At 33.0% G+C, this 24112-nt stretch overlaps 1 protein-coding gene across 4 annotated transcripts in view; it reads left to right on the forward strand.

Annotated features, from left to right (window-relative positions):
- The window catches only part of Ten-a (Teneurin-a transmembrane protein), a 1091387-nt gene that overhangs the window by 1043837 nt on the left and 23438 nt on the right, over positions 1-24112 (forward strand). For all 4 annotated transcript variants that reach the window (XM_076399553.1, XM_076399555.1, XM_076399556.1 and 1 more), the window contains 7 exons: positions 3137-3388; positions 6028-6205; positions 7695-8033; positions 9791-10031; positions 18159-18321; positions 20811-21000; positions 22771-23218. In XM_076399553.1, coding sequence (XP_076255668.1) covers positions 3137-3388; positions 6028-6205; positions 7695-8033; positions 9791-10031; positions 18159-18321; positions 20811-21000; positions 22771-23218 — 1811 coding nt within the window. The remainder of the gene's footprint in view (positions 1-3136; positions 3389-6027; positions 6206-7694; positions 8034-9790; positions 10032-18158; positions 18322-20810; positions 21001-22770; positions 23219-24112) is intronic.

A 24112-nucleotide genomic window follows, 5' to 3' on the forward strand; every position in this document is an offset into this window, starting at 1 on the left:
ACTTGTTCCAACATATAGTTAGTGACCTGTCTGACACCAAAAAAATGGGCCGATTGGATAAATTCAAAAGATCCATCGTTCTTTCGAGATCGAATCTGTAAAGTGCCCGAAAGATAGAGAAATGTAGCGGCTATCAATGGAAAATATTTTTATATATACCTATTTTTCACAATAAACCTTTCAATTAACATAAAATCATTTAAAATGAATTTTCAAATATTCGAAAAAATTGTTATAGTAATTCGTACTTAAGAATCATAGAACTTAAGAAAATATATTAAACCCCTTTAAGCATCTTACATTCGCATATGTAGCGATAGTTCCACTACCAATACGAGAGTGCGAAAATACTTCATTAAGGTCCCAACTAATGTTTACCAAAGAGGTTTTGTCTCCCAATTGCTTTTAAACACACCAAATTTTCAAATAAATTGGTTCAGTAGAGCTTGAGATATCATGTCAACCATCTCCAAAAAAGTAAGAAGTCGAGAAAAACGCGTTTAAAATCGGTTTACTCAAATTTCTTTACTACAATACTCCCTAAAATAAACTTCACTATAAACCCGATGCCTAATAAATATCTCAAACTGTTCCTACAAATGCTCCAATTGGTTCTGGAAAATCAAGCTTCAACGCCATCGAAACCCCGAACCAGAGGAATCGACTACGAACTTTATTGAAATCAAACTAGTCGAACGTTTAAAACAAACTTCATAACATGTGTAGCCCGATATCGCCGGTTCGCATCCATCAAACGCCCTTAGTAATTTCTTATTCAATTACCGCGGGATAATGTAAATTTAAGCCAAACTAATTATTATTCTAATACAAGCTATTAGAATTCCAAATAACATTAATAACATAAGCGATCCCCTATCGATTTCTGAACAATATCCGGGCCGGTATCCGGGACATCCATCCCAAGTCGAAAGGAATTAATTATTTTGCTTAGGTACTTTATTAATCTAGATCCTAGAAGTTAGCTAAAATTCTATGACGTTTTATGTTAGCCGGAAATAATTAATTTGTTTATCGTGTTACAGATGTCTCGTGAATAATTTCGATGCATAGTAACCAAACAGATTTGTTATTACAAATTCATTATTGTTTTGTTTTTGCAAATTTAAACGAAATTAGAATAAAATAAGTTTAACTAAATATTCATAAATACTATTTCATGAATATGATATATAGTCTATTCAAAGTTTTTTTGCACATACGTCATCAAGATGTTTAATGTATTGCCTAACGCAATTTATAACTTCGTTATAGAATCAGAAAATATTTTCCTTCTCATTTTATTCTTTATTCAATCATTTTATTCATTTCATTTATATTTTTGTATAATTATTTTATTTAGATTAGAATTTTGTTGTATGTCAAAGCCAAACTGAACTATAACTCAGTGTTGATGCAGCAACATTGAGATGTTTTGATGTCACAAAAACACATTTAAATGACATATGGACAAAATGACATTGAACATACTATATATAAGTCATAAAATCGGAAATGTTTAGAACACAAAAACCATTAGTTTACTTTGAAAACTGTTTTACTCAAAGAAAGCGGGGGCGACTTGTTGACCGACAGTACAAAACGACTGAATAATATTTCATTGACATATAGGCACCCTTCGTTAATATATTGTTTAAACTATTTCTTCAATAATCTTTCTTTTCAGATCATTTTCTATGATTCCAGGATCTTTAAAGCTATTTGCTGACCCGAAACGTCGATTTCGAAAAAAATATGTATGGAATTCCTTGAATCATAATTTGTAATCATCTAAACTATTATATCATGCGGTTTTGGATATCTACCTCAAGTTTCACTGATTATTTCGTCTTAATAACACTGTAATAATCAATCATAGTAATCGTTCACATTACACAAAACACCATTATATACCACGTTAATAACTAAGTATAATCATCAATTTTTTTTTCTCATTGCCATCACTTTGTGATTTATATAACTCGGCAATCTGCATCATTCTACATATAGTAATTTATATACTAGCAACAACAAAACATTATTACAGTTCACAATATTAACAGTATCATGAATGAAATGAATCAATCTTCTTGCGAAAGCATGCACAAGGCGTATAGAACGATATATGCTGAACATAGCATCTGTTCCAACATATGCTGAAACTTTTAAGACAATCTGTGTTGTTTTCTTCTATTAAAACGTGTTCGTTTATTAGTTTAGATAAAAGAATCCTATTGATGTTGAATGGTGGTATTCTTCTTTCAGTCAATAGTCGATTTAGTTTTTATTTCAAAGCAATAATATATGTTTCCTTGGTCTGAATTAAAAATATAATCCTCTTAGGCTTTTTGCTTCTAACAAATTATTTTATAAAACTCATATCGATATATCTTCGTTCCTGTAAAATAAGTATTCATTACAACTGAAACTGCCAATCGCAAGTGCATAATGTTGCTGTGAGTTTTTTCACCATAGATAATCGAAATTATTTAATAATTGTCCAAAAACACTACTGTTCTACTATTTTCAAATAATGCTCGTTTTTTTATGAATATTACTGCTGTTTATATATTGAAGGCTTCTCACTACACTACACTATACAAGATCAAATGGTTTGATTATTTTTAGTCTGTATCCTGCTCTAGTGTTATACAAGAGTTTTAACACTTTGATATTGTCATGAAAATGGAGTCTCTCCTCAGTTTGTTCTGGAAAACTTGTATTGTATTTATATTACTTTTCGCGAAACATCCCCATAATATAATTCCGTATGTTCATATAGGTTTCAATATTTGCCTGTATAATAACAATTTATTATGTACTAATTATTGTGATTTTCTTCCAATTAACCAAAACGTTTTCCTATATTTAATTTGCAGTTCTTTTGTCTTGTTTTTACATCTTCCTTACAGCAAAATTTTAGATCAAAATTTGTAGATCCTAATTGATGAGGAATGAGTATTATTTATTGTTGTTGGTACTTGTGCGGTCTAATTATACGTGAACTGCATATGTAGAGATTTACTTTCGTTAAAATTAAGCTCATAATGGAAAATAATTACGACCTATTAAAAATATATAAAAAACGTAATCTTATATATTTTTTGACAAAATTTGCCTATTTTATCATTTGTTTCAGGTTGTTGGTAATGGCGAGCGCTGTATTCCTGGTGATGATACGGCTTGTGGTGACGAAGGACCAGCCAAGTATGCCAGATTAGCGCATCCTAAGGGAATCGCCATTGCTGTTGATGGAACCATGTATATAGCCGATGGAACGAACATCAGGGCCGTCGATCAGAAGGGAATCATACACACCTTGATCGGAAACCATGGACATCATAATCACTGGGTTCCAATCGCTTGTAATGGAGCTATATCAGCAAGCCAGGTAAAATATTGATATTAACTTTTAAACGTTAATTTAACTTAATAAAGATTCCAGTTTTATTTAAAAAATATATAAATTCAACAATAACTTAAAAGTATAAGTTGGGGGAAAAGTAATTTCGGTTTGTCGTAATAGATTCCGCATATTTCTGTGCTATATACTAACACGTATTGAATGAAACCGTGACTATTATATGTTTGAAGGCAAAAGTCTATTCAATACAATATTCTAGATGGAAAGAAAGTATCATTGGTTTATCCAGTTTACCGTGATTGAGATTTGAAAATGAAAATTCTTCGATTCACCGAAAATTTTATAAATGATTCTTATTATTTAAAGCTCTTTCGGTGAAAATTGATTTTATTTCTTCTAACTTGATAAAATTTCATTAAAATCAAGTTTATCAATGCTTAGTGAACAACAGTATCAAGATAAGATGATTCATCATATAGTTTTTAGGGTAAATGATATGGCTCGGTGAATAGAGGTAAAACGAAATGAAACAGTGGTGTTTACATTATGTGACCGTTATTTATTAACGAATAATTGAAAGGTATCGGCGCTGGGTTTACCTCTAGACGACGCTTGGGCAGTCGATGGTGGTACGTCTAAACCAAACGATGGTCGGACACAATCATCCGAGATATACGTCTTGGGGTTGCCAGATAATCGTTATCCTTTCACAGTTGGGGCTGCTAGTACCGCGCCCGTGTTCAACATCTGGGATAATATTTCGGGGTATTTTGTAGACAGTTATAGTTATTCCACGATGTAAAATTCGATATACGTCAAGGTCGCTACAAGTTATTAAGATAATGTTGACTATTATTATAGCTGACGATAGATAATTCTGCCCAAAATGTTTTATATGTAATTATCACTCACATCGAACCTATATTTACAGGTATTTGAGTAAATTTATTATTTAGTGTATATTCGATAATTGAATTTCAATGGAAAGTTAATTGAAGTTTACATTACTGGAATACGTCTGGACCATTATCGAATTTGCGGCTTGAATATGGGTAGCAAATCTATATGAACGGTTGTTTTCCATTAAACCGAGCGTATCTACTTCATTTGGCTAAAGTTTAATTATCAATTTAAGTTGATAAAGTTCACGAACGAAGTCGATCCCATTGCTTTGTTACGTCTAATTTAAAAAGTTTAATTTGGCCAACATTTGTGACACGGCCGCGCGTTTCGGTGACTGTTGCAATATCGAGATCGGTGGCCTAATGGAAATTACTGGTCTATCACACATTTTCGCCGAATTATATCGAAAATCCACTTAGGGTGTGCTAACAGCAAAAGTTAAATTGCCTATTTCGTTCGGAGCCTATGTTTGTGTTAACTTCCCCATACCATAATGACGCATTAACCCTTTAATTCAATTTAAACGTTTTAGTTCGGCGACAAAAATTTAATTAAATTCGATTGTACGCCATTTCGTATGCCGGGGAGTGGATTACGGCGGCGCGATAGCCCCGCTGTTTACAAACCGTTGTTTCTCTTAACCCTCCTCTGTCCTTTTGCGTGGGCCAGTATTAACGTTTCCTCAAACGGCCATCTGAAAGATAACAGCATGACGTAGGTAAACCTGAATGACAGGATCCACTACGGATAAAGTGTCTGGTTCCTTCCAACCTAATATGTCCTACTAGGATGGGTCACTTAAGCACTACATGTCTCTTTTTATCATTATCTATAATTTACAACTAAGTCAATCCTCATTCTCAATATTACCGGAAACTTAACAGCAGATGGTTAAGGGTATTTGTTAGACTTGTAAGTTAATTTGCCCAAAATTCTAAATGGGTAAACACACTTCATCAAAATTATAGTACACAACGCCAATCCTTATAAATTGTATTATTATATTACAATGATTGATACAAGTTTTTACTTTAAGTACGTTTAAAGTAAATTTCCTGGGATTATCTCTAGTTTTAGAAATACAAATAACATTTCTAGTTGGTGGTAAAATCGCTCTTCGATATTAGCACACCTGACAACTGTCAAAATTAAAATAATCGAGACTTTCGAAAGATACAAATGATAGTAATATAACTGTAAAGGTGAATTTAATGTCATACGTGGCCTTAAAGAATTGGAGTAAAATTTGTTGCATCAGCATTGCAATCACTCAACAGTGTTTGTTGCAAAACTTGTGAATTTTTGCTTATTGGGCTTAAGTAAGTCGCAGGCTTGCAATACATATTAACATTCATGATTGTTTATATTACGAAACTGAGAACTTCGAAACACGTACTGACAGTATATCAGTCCCACATTTGCGGGTTTAAAGTAGAATATAAAGAAAATGTATAAGAAGAAGAACTCAACAAACTTTCAGTATACAATAGCCGTAAGTCTAGAAAAAATATTATCAAGAACATGAATTGAGCCTATTGGAATCTCATTGAATATTTTGATTCACCTCAGGAAGTGACGGTATCTTTACAGTCAGTGTTACTGCAATAAAATCTTCTGCAGAACGATGACATGGTCAACAAACAAAACAAGAAAAACACTCAAATAATTTAAAAAATATTCAAGTATAAAACAAAAGTGATCGCGCTATTTAAGTAGATTAATTTTATATTACAAATTTTATATTTGAGTATATTTTGTTTCAGGCTCAATTGCAATGGCCCACTGGCTTGGCTTTAAGTCCATTAGATGGAGCTATTCATTTCATTGACGACCGATTGGTGTTGAAACTCACTCCAGAAATGAAAGTATCCGTGGTAGCAGGTACGCCGCTTCACTGCCACAAAACCGCCAACATATCGGTAAATGAAGAAAATGTCTTAGGTAAGATATTCCAAACGAAGCTATTAGGAAGTATTTAATCATGAATATTCTTCTTCTAAACTCAAAATAATTATTTGCTTGACATATTTTTATAATTAATATTCTACCTGTCGGATATTTTTGACTTATATTAATTGTGGTATTTAATATTCAAGAATTTCTAACTAATGAAAGCTAAAAATCATCTGTAAGCAAATGGATGAAGGATTGAGTTAGACCATTAATAGAATGAAAATACCAATGAAATGCATCTTGTACCAACTATCAACCAAGAAACTGTAGACTGAAAATCAGAAACAATATAACCATGAGTCGTAAATCAAACAAAATAAAAACATAAAGTTAGAAATATTTTAGAGACAAAATAAGGTGTTTTGTTTACATTGAATTGTGACGTAAGTTGTTTGTGAAAAAAGAAAGAAGAAAGGAAATCTATATTAAAATGGCGGGATTTATATGTTTGATGATGTTATAAAAACGAAAATCCGACAGACATCACTTTCGTAATCATCCATAGCAATGACTAGATATCACTTATGAAAAATTGGATGACCAATCAAAACTATGTGTAATAAGTAACGATACAAAAATTAAAGAGTTTGTTGTAACCTCTAAATGGAAATTAGTAACTTCAAATAAAAACTAGAAAACAATTAAAGACTCATACCAAGGTAATAAATTTTAAACCAAAACATCATTGAAAGAAGCATGTTAAAACTGGAATTAAAATACAAACAATATATTAGTTATTTGGAAATTACAATTACAATTCCAATTACATTTCGACAAAGGAAACATAATATATAAGTATAACTCCATTAAAAACAATTAGAACATCAAAATACGAATGTTGCTGTAGGATGTAGTAATTTCGACGCGGCTATTATAGTGGAGGATATGATGCATCTAGAAAGTGGTAATTGCATGAAAATCTATCTCGAATGCAAAAATAATTAAGCACGCCATCATATATAATTCGACAGCCTATAGGAAGAGACTAAGAATTAAGAAAAAGAAATTGATATTAACTGATGGTGAAGATTATGAAAATGTTTTTCGAATAGAAAAAGCAAATAATAATTATATCAAAATCATCAAAAATCATATCATTTTTAAACAGCAAATGAGAGAAAAGTTTTTCTCCATCGCAGACCTCCATCATCAGCTCCAGACACAAGACATCATTCCTAATTATCGCTTGTTTTACTCCCTGGAGCATAGTCTATCTGCACAGCACATTCGGGGGTATGAAGAGGATCAGAATTGGTTATTAATTGGCAATATACATATATAACATATAGCCAATTTGTTGCGAAACAACAACAGCAATGAATAGTATTAAAATTAAATACCATACCGGACAGATTTTTAATATTATTCCGTATTTCATGCCATTAGATACACTACCAGGAGAAGAGATGTTATATTAAACTCAACCAAAGCTCATAAAAACGGATAATAAAATGACGTGGTGAATTAATGTTTTCAGGTACCGTCCTAGCACTGGCGTTTAACCCCAACGGAGACCTGTACATCGCCGAGTCAGACACCCGAAATGCCTATTACATCCGGCTCATAGACACCGCCGGCAAAATCACCCATTTCGCCGGCAGGCTACAGTCGAAGGACAAAAAATGCCAATGCCCCGTGAACGTAACAACGGCGAGCCCCATTAGGAGCAGCCGCGAGCTGCCTCCGGATTGTTTATGTTCATCTGGTGACGACACCACCAGCAACGCCGAAACGCTGCTCTCGTCCAATGCTCGTTTCCAGACCATTTCCGCCATTAGCGTCTCGCCAGGCGGAATAGTATACGCAGCGGATCAAGGTGAGTGGCGGTGTCGTCATTTTATCTATCTCATTAATTCGGCCCTGACCGTTCCGGGAAGTAAATTTCGCGTCGTTATGTTCCAGGTAATTTATGTCTCTCTCTGCTCTCCGGTTAGAATATCCAGAAATAAAGCGCCAGCTCATGCTATCTGGATCCTGTGCGTAATGCCAATATCTCCATATCAAACGATAACTTATTTGCAAACTTCAATATTTATGTTACAACATCACAGGACGAATTATAGAGTGTAGTATATATAAATCAAAATCTTAAAAATCTTAGCAGGTTTATTTTTATCTAATGTACCATCCAATCCATTTACCATTTATTCTTTAAAACACACCTTTATATTTACCTCTAATGTCCCTCTACTGGGTTAGAGTCACACCAATAACTGCAGCTTTGTTTGCTTAGATAACCTCCTAAATAAAAATTGCCTTCGTCAACGGAGATTACGTTATGTTGCTATGCTACCTAGAATAAATTTCAATATTTCATATAAACAAGCAACCAATTTTCTTAAATCGTAATCGCTTTTGTTTAAATCATATTATTATTAGTATTGTGGTTATTGAATTTTCTAAGGACAAATATGCAACTATTGCATTTTCTTGTAAGGTATTTTCTTGTAAAGCACTAGAATTTAGACGTTATTTCATTGGATATTTGGCCAAATTTTTAGCAAATTGTCACTTAACAACTCAAAACCAAATTCAGTATGCAAAGTCGGAAAAAAAACATTACAAAACAGCAATCACAACCTCTGAAATTTTGTTACAAAATTATTTTTGTAATGTTAATGTGATAAGTATATGGATTTATTAGAAAACGCTTTAATAAGCAGAAATCATATACAGACGACAAATTTTCCTCGTATGATTCACATACAATCAGACCCTGTATATATTATTGTTTCACCAAAACAATATTCAGAATTCAGTCATAAAAAGGAATATTATGAAATAACAATCATAACCTCTGAATCATTTAAAATTTGTTAATTATAACATGTAACATGAATATTACTCATAATAGTCTACTAATATAGAACCAACAGTCTATACACAAAATAAATCCTAAATATTTCCCCCACAAGTATCATAAATATTTTATCTCTTATCCAAATATAGTACCCTACAAATATCCAATATTATCCGAAAGATATATGAGTCAAAATATATTTTATTTAAACGACCCTATATCTATATTTAATCCCATACCCCGCCGCTTAAATTTAGAACCACCTATATTCAAGAATATCGACAAAAACATTAGGTTAATGAATTTAAGACCTATTTTGATTAATTGAATTCCGTTGTTTTGGCATCATTAAATTCCCAGTCAGACAAAAAAGTTAAATGTTTGTTTTTTATATCGTGTTTATTATCGTTCATTAGTTAATGATGTCTTAACTCCACGTAAATTGTTGCCCAAGTCTTATACAAATAAAGATAATTATAGGACATCATGCATTAGTGTATAGAAGTAAAAAAACAACATCAATATAATCAAGTTAATGAGTATGTATACAAAAAATACGTAAATTAATTAAGTCTTCAGACATCATTCAATAAGTCGCCTAAGAAAAATATTTTTTAACAATTTTGTAACACAATAACACATGTTTAGGAAACAATTTATACAAAGGGATACTTATTTTTTCAACAGACAACATGGAATAATCCCTATAAAATCTTTTAATTAACTTGAACTTGTCAAAACCGTTTTTCTTTAATTTATAACATTTATTACAGGTTCCTTACACATTCTGGCTTTGGAACACTACCTTCCCACCCATGATGAAAATGGAGAATTCCGAATACCTTACCCATCTTCTGGAGAGGTGTACGTGTTCAACAGGTATGGTCAACATGTGGCCACGAAAGACCTAGCCAGCGACAAAACCCGATATTCCTTCTTGTACTCGAAAAATACCAGTTTTGGTAAACTGTCAACAGTAACCGATAGCTCAGGAAACAAAATTCAATTTTTGAGGTATGTATTTTATTGTAAAGAAAACAATTTTAATTTAAAATTATCGTATAGAATATTTTTAGCACAAAAGTATTTCCATAATACAGTTAAACTTATTAATCGTATCATCTATAAATAATATTTGATGCAATTGTAATTATAATGATTTGATACAAAGTCGGCAAAGGCAGTACCGAACAATGAAAATGGTAGAGGATATAGAAACAATTATATTGTGAAATACGTGGACTAACTATCTAGAAAACCTGTCCAAATTATTCGATTTCTCTGAGAAAATCGATTTTTTTATTTTAAAATATGATTTTATCCTGTGCACAGCTTCATTTTCAGATGACTTTTATCTATACATAATTTATATTGATAAGTTTGGTTATATATTATATTTAATAATTTTTAAATCTAATCATTACAGCTGCTAATTTACTCTGTACGCGCAACTGATAGAGGTTTTAGCTTCTCAGTTTTCATTAATATTTCTTGGTCTGCGTTGATAGTCCCCAAAAGTGATTAAGCGTTTAGAAGCCTCTATCTTTTATTACATATTTATTGCATTATTACTAGTCGTTGCAGATAAACCTACAATTTCTTTACAATAACTTAAATCTAGGTATATATCTAGGAGAACCCATCGGTCCGATCTTAGTCTCTGGTGTTATAATGTTTGTCTATTAACAATGCTGTTTTTTTTATTGAATGCACCTCACTACACTAAACCAGATTAAGTGGTTTGCTTTTTTTCAGTCTGTGTCTGGTTTTGGTGCTATCTAAGAGTTGTAATACTTCGATATTGACATGAGAATGGATCTCTCTTTATGTTTTCTTGCGATTCTTTTAATTTCCTGAGTGATAGTCAGTATCTAAATGTCTCGGTGTAAGTAATCAATTTTGTAGTAATTGGCTGCATCTGCAATACTTCTCAGGGTTTTATATTGGAAGGCTTAGTGTATTTATATTATTTTACACGGAAATTTAATTATGAATTTCGTTTATTCGTGTGAGTTTAAAATCTCGCAATGTACTGATGATCACTTTCTTCTAATTAACCAACACATTTACCTATATTTTAAATTCTCTAAACCAAAAATATCAATCAATCAATTATTTAAAACGCTAAAAATTACTAAAAGTTTCAACAGCTTTTAAAATCCTTTTTTCAAGAGGATTTTTCAAACATTTTAGAGAGATCAAATATGATATGAAATCAGTTTTAAGCAACATCTAGATCTAAACTACATCTTAGTTGTTATCTTAGATATTGTTTTTACCGGTAAATACAGAAATTCTTCTTCTTTGTTGAAATGAATTTAATACAAACAAAGTATTAATCAACATTTCATCACCGATTAAATTAAAACCGAACTATTTTTCAGACGTGCGCGATCGTTTCGTCCAAAGAATTCCCCAAATACCTCCATAATTTTTGACTGAAATCGTTTGAAGTATTTACCGAGCTCCATAATTAAAACCGCCCACAGCGGTATCATAATATCAAAATAATTTTCAATGGCTTTTTACTTTGGAATTAGGAACATCTTCAAATAAACAAGCAAGCGAGCAAACAAACGAACAATAAAAGTTGGTATGGGCGGACGAGAAACAGGGACAAGCGTTTAATAACTTTGTCATTGTACGTGGGAGTTGTTGATAATAATTTAATTTCGTTTGCTTTGGTGTTTCGAGGCGATTTTTTCACCATGAAAAAGTCACTAAATAAATTAATAATAAGAATTAAAGTCATTTAAGTAAACGTTTTTAGCCTTCTCTAAACGTTTGATATAGATCATTGCTACTCAAGAACTCGAAATTATCTTTTTTTTATTATTTAGTTATTACATTTTTACTAGTCGTTTGCGACTAACCTACAATTTGTTTTCGTGATAAAGTAAATCTAGGTATATAACTAGGAGGACCCATCGGCCCTATCTCAATCTCTGCTGAAATAATGTTTATACATTTCGCTGCTGTAGTATTTTTTATTATACGCACATCACTAGACAATACTACACAAGATCAGATAGTCTGATTCTTTTGAGTCTGCGTCCTGCTCTGATGGTATCCAAAAGTTGCAATACTTCAATATTATCATGAGAATGGAGTTTTTCCTTATACTCCCTTGCAATTATCTTGATTTCTTGACTGACGGTGGGTATCTGAAGGTATCGATGTAGGTAGTCAATCATTTAGTATTTGGGGGCGCCCACAATACTTCTCAGGACTTTATCCTGAAAAATTTGTATTTTTTTTATATTACTCTTTGTGCAACATCCTCATAATAGATCTCCGTATGTCCATATATATTTCAGTATTTTCTTATATAATAGCAATTTATTATGTACTGATAATTGTGATTTTCTTCCAATTAGCCAATATTTTCCTATATTTCAATTCCAGTTCCTTTCTTTTCTTCTCTATATATTCCTTCCAGGGAAGTCTTGCATCAAGATTCATTCCGAGATATTTAGCGTTGTTGTTATATGGAATGATAGTATAATTTAATGTTATTGGTGCTTGTACGGTCTGATTGTAGGTAAACTGCACATGCACAGATCTACTTTCATTAATTTTTATTTTCCAAGCTCGTGTCCAATGATTTATATTGTCACTCGCCTGTTGTAATTTTTGTGTGGCTTCTTCACTATTGTCTCCAACAGCTATAATCGCAGTATCATCAGCCAATGTAGCCATCGTAATATTCTCCATTTGTGGTATATCACAAGTGTAAAGTAGATAAAGCATTGGCCCCGGTACACTTCCTCGTAGTACACCTGCTTTAGCCTCTTTTATTGTAGAGAAAGCTTCTTCTTGTTTAACTCTAAACATTCTGGCTATCATGTACGATTTTAATAGTTCGGTGTGTTGTTTTGGTACAATTTTCTGTAGTTTATGAATATGGCCTTCATGCCGAACGTTACCGAAGGTTTATGCTACATCTAAAAATATAGCTGAGCATATTTTAGAGACTTTTTCAAAAACATCTATTATTTTGTGGCCCTGGTCAATTGTTGATGCCTGTTAATAAACCCAAACTAGTGTGTAGGTATTAGGTATTTCCCCTCTATGATCGGTTGTGTTCTTTTCAACAGGAGTTTGTTTTTATTTCGTTTGGTGACTTTCCAGATTTTGGGATCATTATAATTTCCGCCATCTTCCAAATGCCTCGCACATGTTTTAATCTAAATGTTGTATTGATAAATTTGGTGAGTTTATAATTCCCTTTCTTGGCAGATTTTGCAGTATTTCTCCTGTTATTAAGGCAATCGATATTATTAGACGAAATAAAACGATAATTATATGATGTAACCTTTACTTTTTGTCAGTATAAAGAACGAAAAGAAATACAAAGATAAACTAGGAATTGGGGATGTCTTACCTAAGAGACTCTTAAGCAGTCTACTAAATATATCGATATTTTAGCTACTATATCTATATTTTTGTGGGACAATATTTTCCGATATTTCTGAAGTAGAGTATCGAACATAAGAATGATATTTTCTTTTGAAGAAAATATTGATATCAATGCCTAGATTTACCAAGTAGAGTGTGGAACTTTTTTGAGCTTTCATCCCTGGGTCATCAACCATTTTTTTTCAACAATTATAAAGTGTTCAACTACATATTCTGCGATAACAAATGTTGAGGTTTTGTCGGCCAATATTGCTACATGTAAAATTAAACATGCTTCAAAATCACTGCGGTTTTTTAGGCAATAATAGAATCCATATTACTTAAATGTATTATGTGCTTATAAATAAATATCTTTTACCAAGAATTGAGACTAAAATAGCAAATTGAGGCTAAAATAGTAACAGGATGTCGTGCAAGTGCAGGCTTGGGCTGAGGCAAAATTATAGTGTCCAAAATGCTACCAAAGTCGAACCTACTATTTATTAGATTCCGTTGTAAAAATTAGGGGCAATTAATTTTCAGGTTTCCTTAGCAGATGGCTTTAATATTGTATATGTCTAATGATAATTATTCAACGAAACCATACTATAGCGCATATAGTAGGTTAACATATAGTAGTTCTAAGGTTAACAAACCGTAGAATATATCAAATTTAAATGTAAAATAATTCGTTTACTCATCAAATATCTTTGCGTTTTGGAAACAACGGTTAAAAAATTATTCAAATTCACAAATAATTTTAAATAAACGGAAAACCGGACACCAACAAAAACTTGATAGTTTGTTTGTTTATGAATTAGCAGTGACAAATTCAATGAACCAAGTCTCCAAGTGTAAACAACTGTTGAAATAAAACCGAATCAAACCTTTTGCGGAATGGATAATTAACAAGGATTAAAAATGAGTTATGCGCAACATTAACAGCCAGAAATGATCGTGAAACTCGGTGAAGTATAAATAATTACAATACTCGCATTGATTTAAGAAATGTGATTCTAGGTGTTCTGATGAGATTGAAAAGAAATTGGCCATCGTGAGTTACACAAACCTGACCAAATTATTTATTCGACTCTGTATTGCGAACAACTGAAGCAATAGAAACCGATGATTGAAGAAACGACCAAGCGTTGTTTTAATCACACCATTGCTAGAATACCGTATAGCCCTGACCTCGTACCGTCCAACAACGATTTGCTCTAAAACTAAATAAATTCGCATTAAAATCTAGTAAACATAAAATTACCTAACTGAAGTTCAGTAAATAGTATACATTTCCATTAAATGTCAAAGAGGATAAAGGGACTGAATTGAACTCAGTGAAATTTCTTTACAAACTAAACTATATGGGTCTGTTGTCAGTTTCATACATAGTGGCTCTACAGAGAAAACTTTGGTTTCACTAATTTAATGTTCTTTCTATATTGTGGCACATTATCAGAAAAAAAATTGATCCCACAAGAACATTAACAAATTGTAGAACTTCTTCTTATAATCACTTACAAGGTACTTTTTAAATTTTATGAATTTTAACATTATCAGTCATGCAATCAGACAAAATTTTCAAATTTTGAATGAAAATGATATTCTAAAGTTTCTTTTCAAGATTTCAACAGGTACTCTTATTTACTGATTTACTTACTAGAGACATTATCCAACCTTAGTTATGGAATCAACTTTCCCGAAAGTAGCTTGGTTAACATGCGCCAGATAATTATTTTAAGAAAATGCGTATCATAACCTAGTCAATTACGAAAAAGATATTAGTCAATTCCTTTTTACAAGTTGAAATCTATTTACTGCCAAAAGTATGGTAAATTCATTAAAACAAAATAACATACCAAACCCACGCTTTCTTATTGCGTCGATTTTAACTTTGACATATTTTTAACAGTTCCAAAATTATGGCGAAATTACGATTTCAATTAAAATGCGGAACAATGTTAATGGAATAATTGGATTGGTCAAAATTTCAGTTTTATTACTTTCCATAACGTTAATGGAATACTTACGACATTAGCGAATAATGTTCCTTTTGTGACGAAAACGGCTACCGAATTAAATTCCTAATATTAATCCAATAATAAGCCGAAACGATTTATAATTCGTTTACCGCGCTTTCGCAGACTTTCAAAAACACATCCGGCAACTTTGGTAATTTTTGATTTAAACCGTTTAATGTTTATTCTAACTAAAAGCCCACGAAATAATTTGCATTGCGAAATGCGCGGAAATTGAGGTGGTCGATTTTAATGCGGGAACCGTTCTTCTACTTCTTGAGAGCTTTGCTTTACGGCAATGCGGTTAATACGTTTATAAAGTATTCTCAACATTTAACTAACTGTTATTAACACACTAAAACTTGCAAAAGCTATTAAAAACTATTATCATATGGAACATTTTGTTAAATACAAACAAACCAAAAAATGTTCGTTATATAAAACAAAAAATCCCATCAATGAGATATAACAATTGAACTGCTTCCTCATTTGAATTGAATCTCATTGATCTGTAACGTATCTTTACTGGCAATGTTTATGAAACTGCATAGAAATCAGCATAGATGTTACCGATAAAGCTAAATATCACAAACTTCATACAAAACAAGAGATTGGGTTATAAAACATATGATCAAACTTTGTTCTCCGATATTTTGATAACATTAGTAGTATTTTTTAAATACTATGACTTTCTATAAGTTTACAAATTCGGGTTAATTTTTGAAGCCGATCAGATGAGAATGATTGTTATTAACTACAGAGTTCGCATGGTAGCAGCACCGCGCTTTTATAACGTTTGTCATTTAACTATGTTGTATTAAACACCATTTGGAACTTGTTTTTGTTTTTGTTTTTGTCTTGGTTGTACTTCAAAACGTGTGAAAATTCAGAGAAAAGGTTGCAAAGTTGCTTCAAGTTGTTTATATATATTATATGCTCGATAAGTCTTGAAGAATTATAATAAATACACTCAAAGATACGTATTCTCGTCCCAGATTCATGGTTCCATTGCTAATTTGTCGAGAGGCAAAAATTCCTTAAGAACTTCACCAGCGGCGAATAATGAAAACTATTTCGTTATGAAAGAAAAGTATTTAATTTATTGATGAATATTTGTTGGACTTGTACAGATTGATATTACAGAACTAATAGCGGAGCAAAGTTTATAAAACTTATAACACCTGATGAACCAGCAACACGGGCATCGTTTCAGAATATTGTTCAAAATTGACAAGCACGTAATACACAATTTGTTGCAAAATTACCATAACATTGGAGATCCAATGTCTCTAAAGATGATTTTATGCTTTCAGATCCTAATTTTTTCCTTCAAAATATGAAGGCATGAGCGAGGGGAAAAGAAAGCGGCTACACCATGATATATCGAAAATCCAAAAGCGATGATATTCACACGATATTCTAAGCAGATCCTAAGCAGTATAAAAAACTGATTTCAATCTCTGTTCATTATTGATTTATAGTTTTTAATTCAATAAATGGCAAAAATGGTCAAAAATAGTAAAATAATGAATTTATTAAATATTTCGTGAAGTAGTTTTAATAAACGGGCTGCCGATTAGGATTAATTCCCAATATTTACATTATGAACAGCTTTTGGTTCCTCAAGACCAAAACCGTGTATACTTGTGTTAAGAGCAAAACTATTAGTTATTATCATATGGAACATATTGTCTGATTTATTTTTAAAAAATTCCATCAGTAATATGTAAGAATGAACTGCTTAAACCTCATTGATCATCTTTGAGTCAGCCATAGCTCTTTTGTGACTATAGGAATGAAAGTCGAACCATATATCTAAAACATATTCAAACCATAATATAGATAATACACCCATTCTTTTTAACACCTTCTTTTCCAACTTTATTTTTTATTTTTCAAACAGCCATTTATATTCAAATATTAGTTTTCTAACGCTCAACGATTCTGTCTTTGAATGCATTTTATATCCAATGGGTTTAGGTCATTCCTATTTTGCAGAGGTTGTGAAAAATATTACAAAGTTGTATTTAATAGAGAGGACAGTCAAGTTATACAATAATGCTTCCAACATCCAATCCAAAAATGTATGGGTTATAATCCGATATACCAATATTAGAAATATTTCTCTGTAAATTCTGTTTTTGAATTATTATTTCTTTAATTAATTTAAAATTAAGACTGTCATATGTTTTAAAGTAATGTAAAATATTCGAGTTTCATATAAATCAAATACATTTAATTTTCCGCATTTTTGTGTCTCAACTATACAGGAAAAATGAATTATATTTACTTAAACATCCCCCATTCCTCAAGCAGAAGCAGCTAAATACCTTGGAATCCATCTTGATGGTAGCTTAAATTGGCAACAACACGTTAGACAAAAAGCAAAACACTTTAGAACCAAAATAAAACAACTATACTGGTTTGTCGGAAGATACTCTCAACTTGATTCAAAATCAAAAAGGTTGATTTATAAGACAATTATAAAGCAAATTTGGGCCTATCGGGTACAATTATGGGGTTGCACTAAAAATTCTAATCAACTGGTCATACATTGCTGTCAATAAAGATGTTATAAATAAAAAAGAACTTAAACTTAATTTAATTTCGTAATAGGATAATATTTATTTAAACGCCCGCTAGATAATGTCCGTTTCCTGCGGAAACTAGCGAGGCTCGGTCGTTTCAACAGGGAAACTCGTTCTGACGCTTCGACTTCTTGCAGGGATTACAGCAATGCGGTGAGTTCGATCGAGAACACCCAGGACCACAAGTCGGAGCTGAAGATGTCGGGCATGGGTTATTTGTCGAAATTAAGCGAGAAAGGACGCTCGGAAATTGAACTGGATTACGATCAGAACAGTGGACTTCTACTTAGCAGGAGCGGGGTGAGTAATAGACTTTAGAGTGGTTACGCTTCGGTACAGCCGTACGGGGTTAAGTACAGTTGCATGTTTTTGAGTATTGTCTTGTTTTCATTACGATGGAGAACATCGAATGGAGATAATCTGCTGGGGTAACTTCATACAGCGCACTACACATTTACATTACAACCTACTATGCTGCAGTTTATTTCAACCCCTCAAGGGTTTGCAGTTAATTAAAAATAACAGTTCACTTTATCTTGTAAAATTATTTAGTTTTTTGTATAAGAATTTTTTATCACTTATTAATGAATCAACAGTAATTGTTCGAAAATAATTATAAAGTTTTATAGTAGATTATTCCTTGTATTTGAAGAAGTAAAACTGAATGGATTGAATGAATTTACTGTTAGGAATTTACCTTAACTACAGGATATATTAGTCATTGAAAAGTCCCCGGCCTACCATAGTAAAACACATGTTTTGGCAAAATTAGTTTTTTTATTCAATATAATTCCCTTCAAGGGTGATACACTGATTATAGCGATCCTCCAACTTTTTGATACCATTTTTGTAGTACGATTTGCATTTTGCTTCAAAATAGGCTTCAGTTTCGGCGATCTCCTATTCATTCAACAAAAATTTCTTCCCAGCGAGCATTCTTTTGAGATGTGAGAACAGGAAATAAACGCTGGGGGCCAGATCTGGAGAATACGGTGCATGAGGAAGCAATTTGAAGCCTAATTCATGGATGTTTGCCATGGTTTCAACTTGTGACATGGCCTTGGTGAAGCAGCACTTAATAAGCACACGTAATAGTCGCTGTTGATGGTCCTTCTTTTTCGAGGTATAACCTTGCCAGCTGACTGTTACGTTTTCCCACTCTTTGAAGGGGGTTAATTGTGTGCAGTCCACTCGGATGACTGTCGATTGGACTTCAGAGTAAAATGATCTATTGAAAAAAAATATTGCTTTTTGAAGGGAAAAAATACAGTTAAAGCAAAAACTTGGCTTGATGCCGAGTTTCGGGACACTGCCACAGGAAAATCAACCATCAAGGATTGGTATGCTAAGTTTAGACGTGGTGAAATGAGCATCGAAAAGGGTCAACGCAGTGGACGCCCAAAATAGGTTATTACCGACGAAAACATTTAAAAAATCCACAAAATGAGTTTGAATGACCGTAAATTTAAATAGAATGAATAGCAGACGCTCCAAAGATATCAATTAAACGTGTGCATCATATCATTCACGAATATTTGGGCATGAGAAAGCTCTGTGCAAAGTGGGTGCCGCGCAAGCTCACTTTTGACCAAAAACAATGACAGTTGATGATTTGGAGCAGCGTTTGAAGATGATTAAGCGTATTAAACCCGAGTTTTTGCGTCGATATGTAACAATGGAAGAAACATGGCTCCATCATTTCACTCCGAAATCCAATCGAGAGTCATCCGAGTGGACTGCATAGGATAAACCCGCTCCAAAGCGTGGGAAAACGGAACAGTCGGCTGGCAAGGTTATAGCGTCTGTATTTTGGATTGCGCTTGGAAAAATTTTCATTGGCTACCTTGAAAAAGGAAAAACCAACAGTGACTATTGCAGTGTGAAACTTGTAAAACGATGGCTTCGAATTGCTTCCTCATGCACCGTATTCTTCAGATCTGGCCCCCAGCGACTATTTCCTGTTCTCAGATCTCAAAAGAATGCTTGCTGGGAGGAAATTTTTGTCTAATAAAGAGGTGATCGACGAAACTGTGGCCTATTTTGAAGCAAAGGACAAATCGTACTACAAAAATGGTATCGAAAAGTTGGAGTGTCACTATAATCAGTGTATCACCCTTGATGGGAATTATGTTGAATAAAAAACTAATTTTTCCAAAAATAAAATGTGTTTTACTATGGTAGGCCGGGCACTTTTCAATTGACCTGTTAGATCTATTAACAATAATGGCATCTGTGTGTCAAACCTGTGACTAGTTGAGTAATATAAAATCAGTTAAACCCGCGTATATATTCCCTAAACTCACCGTGTATATTTCATTAAATAACTATTTACTATACCCCACAATCTTCCAAGAACTCCATATTCAAGACCTATTCAAGAATATCGACAAAAACATTAGATTAATGGTTTCAAGGCTTTCCTTGATTAATTGATTCGAATTGTTTCGCCATACTAACGTCCTAGTAAAAAAAAATCAAATATTTATCGCACGATCATATTTCACCAAATAATGATGTTTTGATCAGGCACAAAACAGTAACTATTAATAATATTACTTAATTTGAAGGAAACTTTGTAAATCTTAATACTATTTGAAAACTATTTAATTAATAATGTTAGTTTGTGCAGTAATATTGTGTTTTTTGCATAATATTATGCTGACAGAAGCTTCGTAGGTATATAGATTCTATCCAGCATTCGTACTTCAGGGCAGGTAATATTTAATAAGAAAAATAATGATTTTTTTTAATATAAATTTGATAATGATTCTAATTTGCATATTTTTCAGGGTGGTGATACCGTAATCTATCAATACGATTGGCTGGGCAGGGCCACCAGTGTCATTTTACCCAGTGGCGAAACATTGCAATTAAATTCCAAAATGTCCAACACCGAGGGTTTGGAAGTATCCATCAGTCAACCGCCAACGATATTAAATATTAACGGAAAGGCAAACAAGCAAGTCATTTTAATTGATGGTAAGTTCCTCAGACACTCTTAAAGGGAATTACGCAAATAATCAATATTAAATGTCCAATCAATCATCAATGTTTCCAAATATTTATCTGTCGCGAATATTTAAAGTAAATTCGCAGTAATACAAAATAATGAGATAAATGTTACTTTATATTTAAATTAATTATTAGTTATTATCAAACAATATCCTAACAAAAGAAGTATATTCACAGCATCAATACATAGATTGCTTCAAAATATTATATGTTAATATATAAATAAAAATAGATTTTTGAACAATTAAAATTACCAAAAATATATATTGGGATCTTAAGTAAATGATGCCAATAACAGGCCAATTGAAATGTATCCAGTCTACCACAGTAAAACATTTTTTTTTGGTAAAATTAGTTTTTTATTCAACATAATTCTCTTCAAGGGTGATACATTGATTATAGCGACCCTCCTTTCGAACTTTTCGATACCATTTTTGTAGTACGATTTGTCCTTCGCTTCAAAATAGGCCTCTGTTTCGGCGATCACCTCTTCATTCGACGAAAATTTCTTCGAAACGAACATTCTCTTCATATCTGAAAGCAGGAAATAGTTGCAGGGGCCACATCTGGAGAATACTATGGATGAGGAAGCAATTTGAAGCCCAATTCATGGATTTTTGCCATCGTTTTCACTTACTTGTGACATGGAGCATTGGCTTGGTGAAGTAGCACTTTCTTTTTCTTCAAATGCGTCCGTTTTTCAGCGGTTTCGTCCTTCAAACAGTCCAATAACTCTATGTAATAGTCGCTGTTGATAGTCCTTCCTTTTTCAAGGTAACCAATGAAAATTATTCCATGAGCATCCCAAAATACACGATGCCATAACCTTGCCAACCGACTGTTGCGTTTTCCCACGCTTTGGAGCGGGTTCATCGTGTGCACTCGGATGACTGTCGATTGGACTTTATTACGCTTGATCATCTTCAAATACTGCTCCGAATCATCAACGCCTCGTTGTTTGTGGTCAAATGTGAGCTCGCGCGGCACCCTCTTTGCACAGAGCTTTCTCATACCCAAATATTCGTGAATGAAATGATGTACACGGTCAGTTGATATCTTTAGAGTGTCTGCTATTTCATTCAATTTCAATTTACGGTAATTCAAAATCATTTTGTGGATTCTTTTTAATTTTTTCGTAACAACCTCTTTTGGGCGTCCACTGCGTTCACCGTCTTCGGTGCTCATTTCACCACGTCTAAACTTAGCATACTAATCCTTGATGGTTGATTTTCCTAGGACAGTGTCCGGAAACTCGGTATCAAGCCAAGTTTTTGCTTCAACTGTATTTTTTCCATTCAAAAAGCAATATGTTATCAACAAGTGAAATTCCATTTTCTTCACAATAACAAAAGTTGTTTGACTCAAAATGCTATAATTCACAAACTAGTGATCGGAGAGCTGTCAAATTTATACACGCATCTTTTGAGGGTTAGGGCTAACTAAGAAATATATATATATATGGATTTAATTTTAGTAGCGCCATCTATATGTGAGGCTGAGGAATTTTCAATTGACCTGTTAGTATATGCTTTAGCAGTGCCAAATTTCACGCCACTTGGTAGCTCCGTTTTCTTCAAATAAGATGGCAAAGTTTTCGTTAAAGTGATTTATATATAGTCATATAAGTCATATATTTTAACACAGCGGAAAAATATGAATACATTTAATGTCATAAATGTATCATAGTAATTAAAATTAATAGGTTGCTTAAAACAATATTTCTTATTGTCTTTCCAGGGACTGAAGTTACGAAAGCCTTAACATTGACCAATTCGACCGTGGCGGTGAAAACACCGTCCGAAAGCAAGCTGGAAATATGTGCCGTCGAACGCCACCCCCTCCTCGAAGCCTCCCTGCCCGTCGAAGCCGAGCTCTTACCAGTCTGGTCTCGGCAAACCACCACTTTCGGAGACGACATTACCAACACTATGTCAACAGCCTTCAGTTTAGTCGGCGACGTTCGAAATCCCCAACAAACTCTCTACAGAGAGATCTACGTTAACCGCACCAAAGTTCTGGGAATCGAGTTCGACCAGTTCACGAGCAAAGAGACTTTCTTTGATTACGACAAGTTGCCGCTGCTAACGATTACTTATGATCCCGCGGGGCTGCCTCTACTCTACACGCCTTACAACGGAGCGGACAGTCTCAACATAACGTACGACAGTTTCAACAGGATCGATGGGTGAGTCGCAGGAACTTTTAGATAAACTCCGATTCGTAATCGTCGTCGGCGTAATACCTTTTACCGAACCGTTTAGGTAACGCGAAACTTGGAATCATTACGTACAACGGCGAGCCGAAACAAAATACTAATGGGTTCCCGCTGGATTCGGTTGCTCTTATCGGTCGGAATTTTATCGTTCGACCGGACAACGAAGCCACAAATGAGGGATGGTGCGTTCGAATTAATTAGAGACTTCATTTATTCAAGGAATTAAATTACTGTAAATCTGCTCTGTCGCTAGTTGTAAAACTGCCACACTAAAGCATATTGTAACTGCATCTGATTCTAATTAAATGTTAAACATTCGGTTAAAATTCTATTTCAAATGACGATATTTTCATGTAGATTTCCGAACAAATTATCAATATATAGAGGAATATAAAAATATTGGTAGTTCTTTTTAACAATGTTGATATTTCTTCGCTCCGACCTCATATTTTCTCGCAAAATTATTTTGACGATAGGGTCACTCATTCTTAAATAATTTCAATACCCTATTTCAAAAAGACCTGGTTTTAACACCGATCTTTTCTTTAAAATAAATTGACCACACGGAGCACTACCTGTTATTCAAAGTTCGATACTATATCGATATATTTTTATAAAAATGTTAGAAAATAGCGCTTCACTAGAAATATTGATATGTTGAGAAGAATTTGAAAAATTGCTATCAGTGTTCAATCAACGGAAAAATCAATTTTGAAAAAATATCGATATATCTATATTTTTCGACATCCTTCATCATGGCATCCATCCATATCTATATTTTTTGGAGCAATGACCTTTATGATACCATGAAAGTAGATCATAGATCTGAAAATTTTATTTTTTTTTATTAAAATCGCATGATAA

The sequence above is a fragment of the Rhynchophorus ferrugineus genome, unplaced genomic scaffold (assembly GCF_030347505.1).
Source record: "Rhynchophorus ferrugineus isolate W39M unplaced genomic scaffold, kcgeb_rfMv2 rfM3, whole genome shotgun sequence".
In the NCBI taxonomy this organism is placed as follows: Eukaryota; Metazoa; Arthropoda; class Insecta; order Coleoptera; family Curculionidae; genus Rhynchophorus; species Rhynchophorus ferrugineus.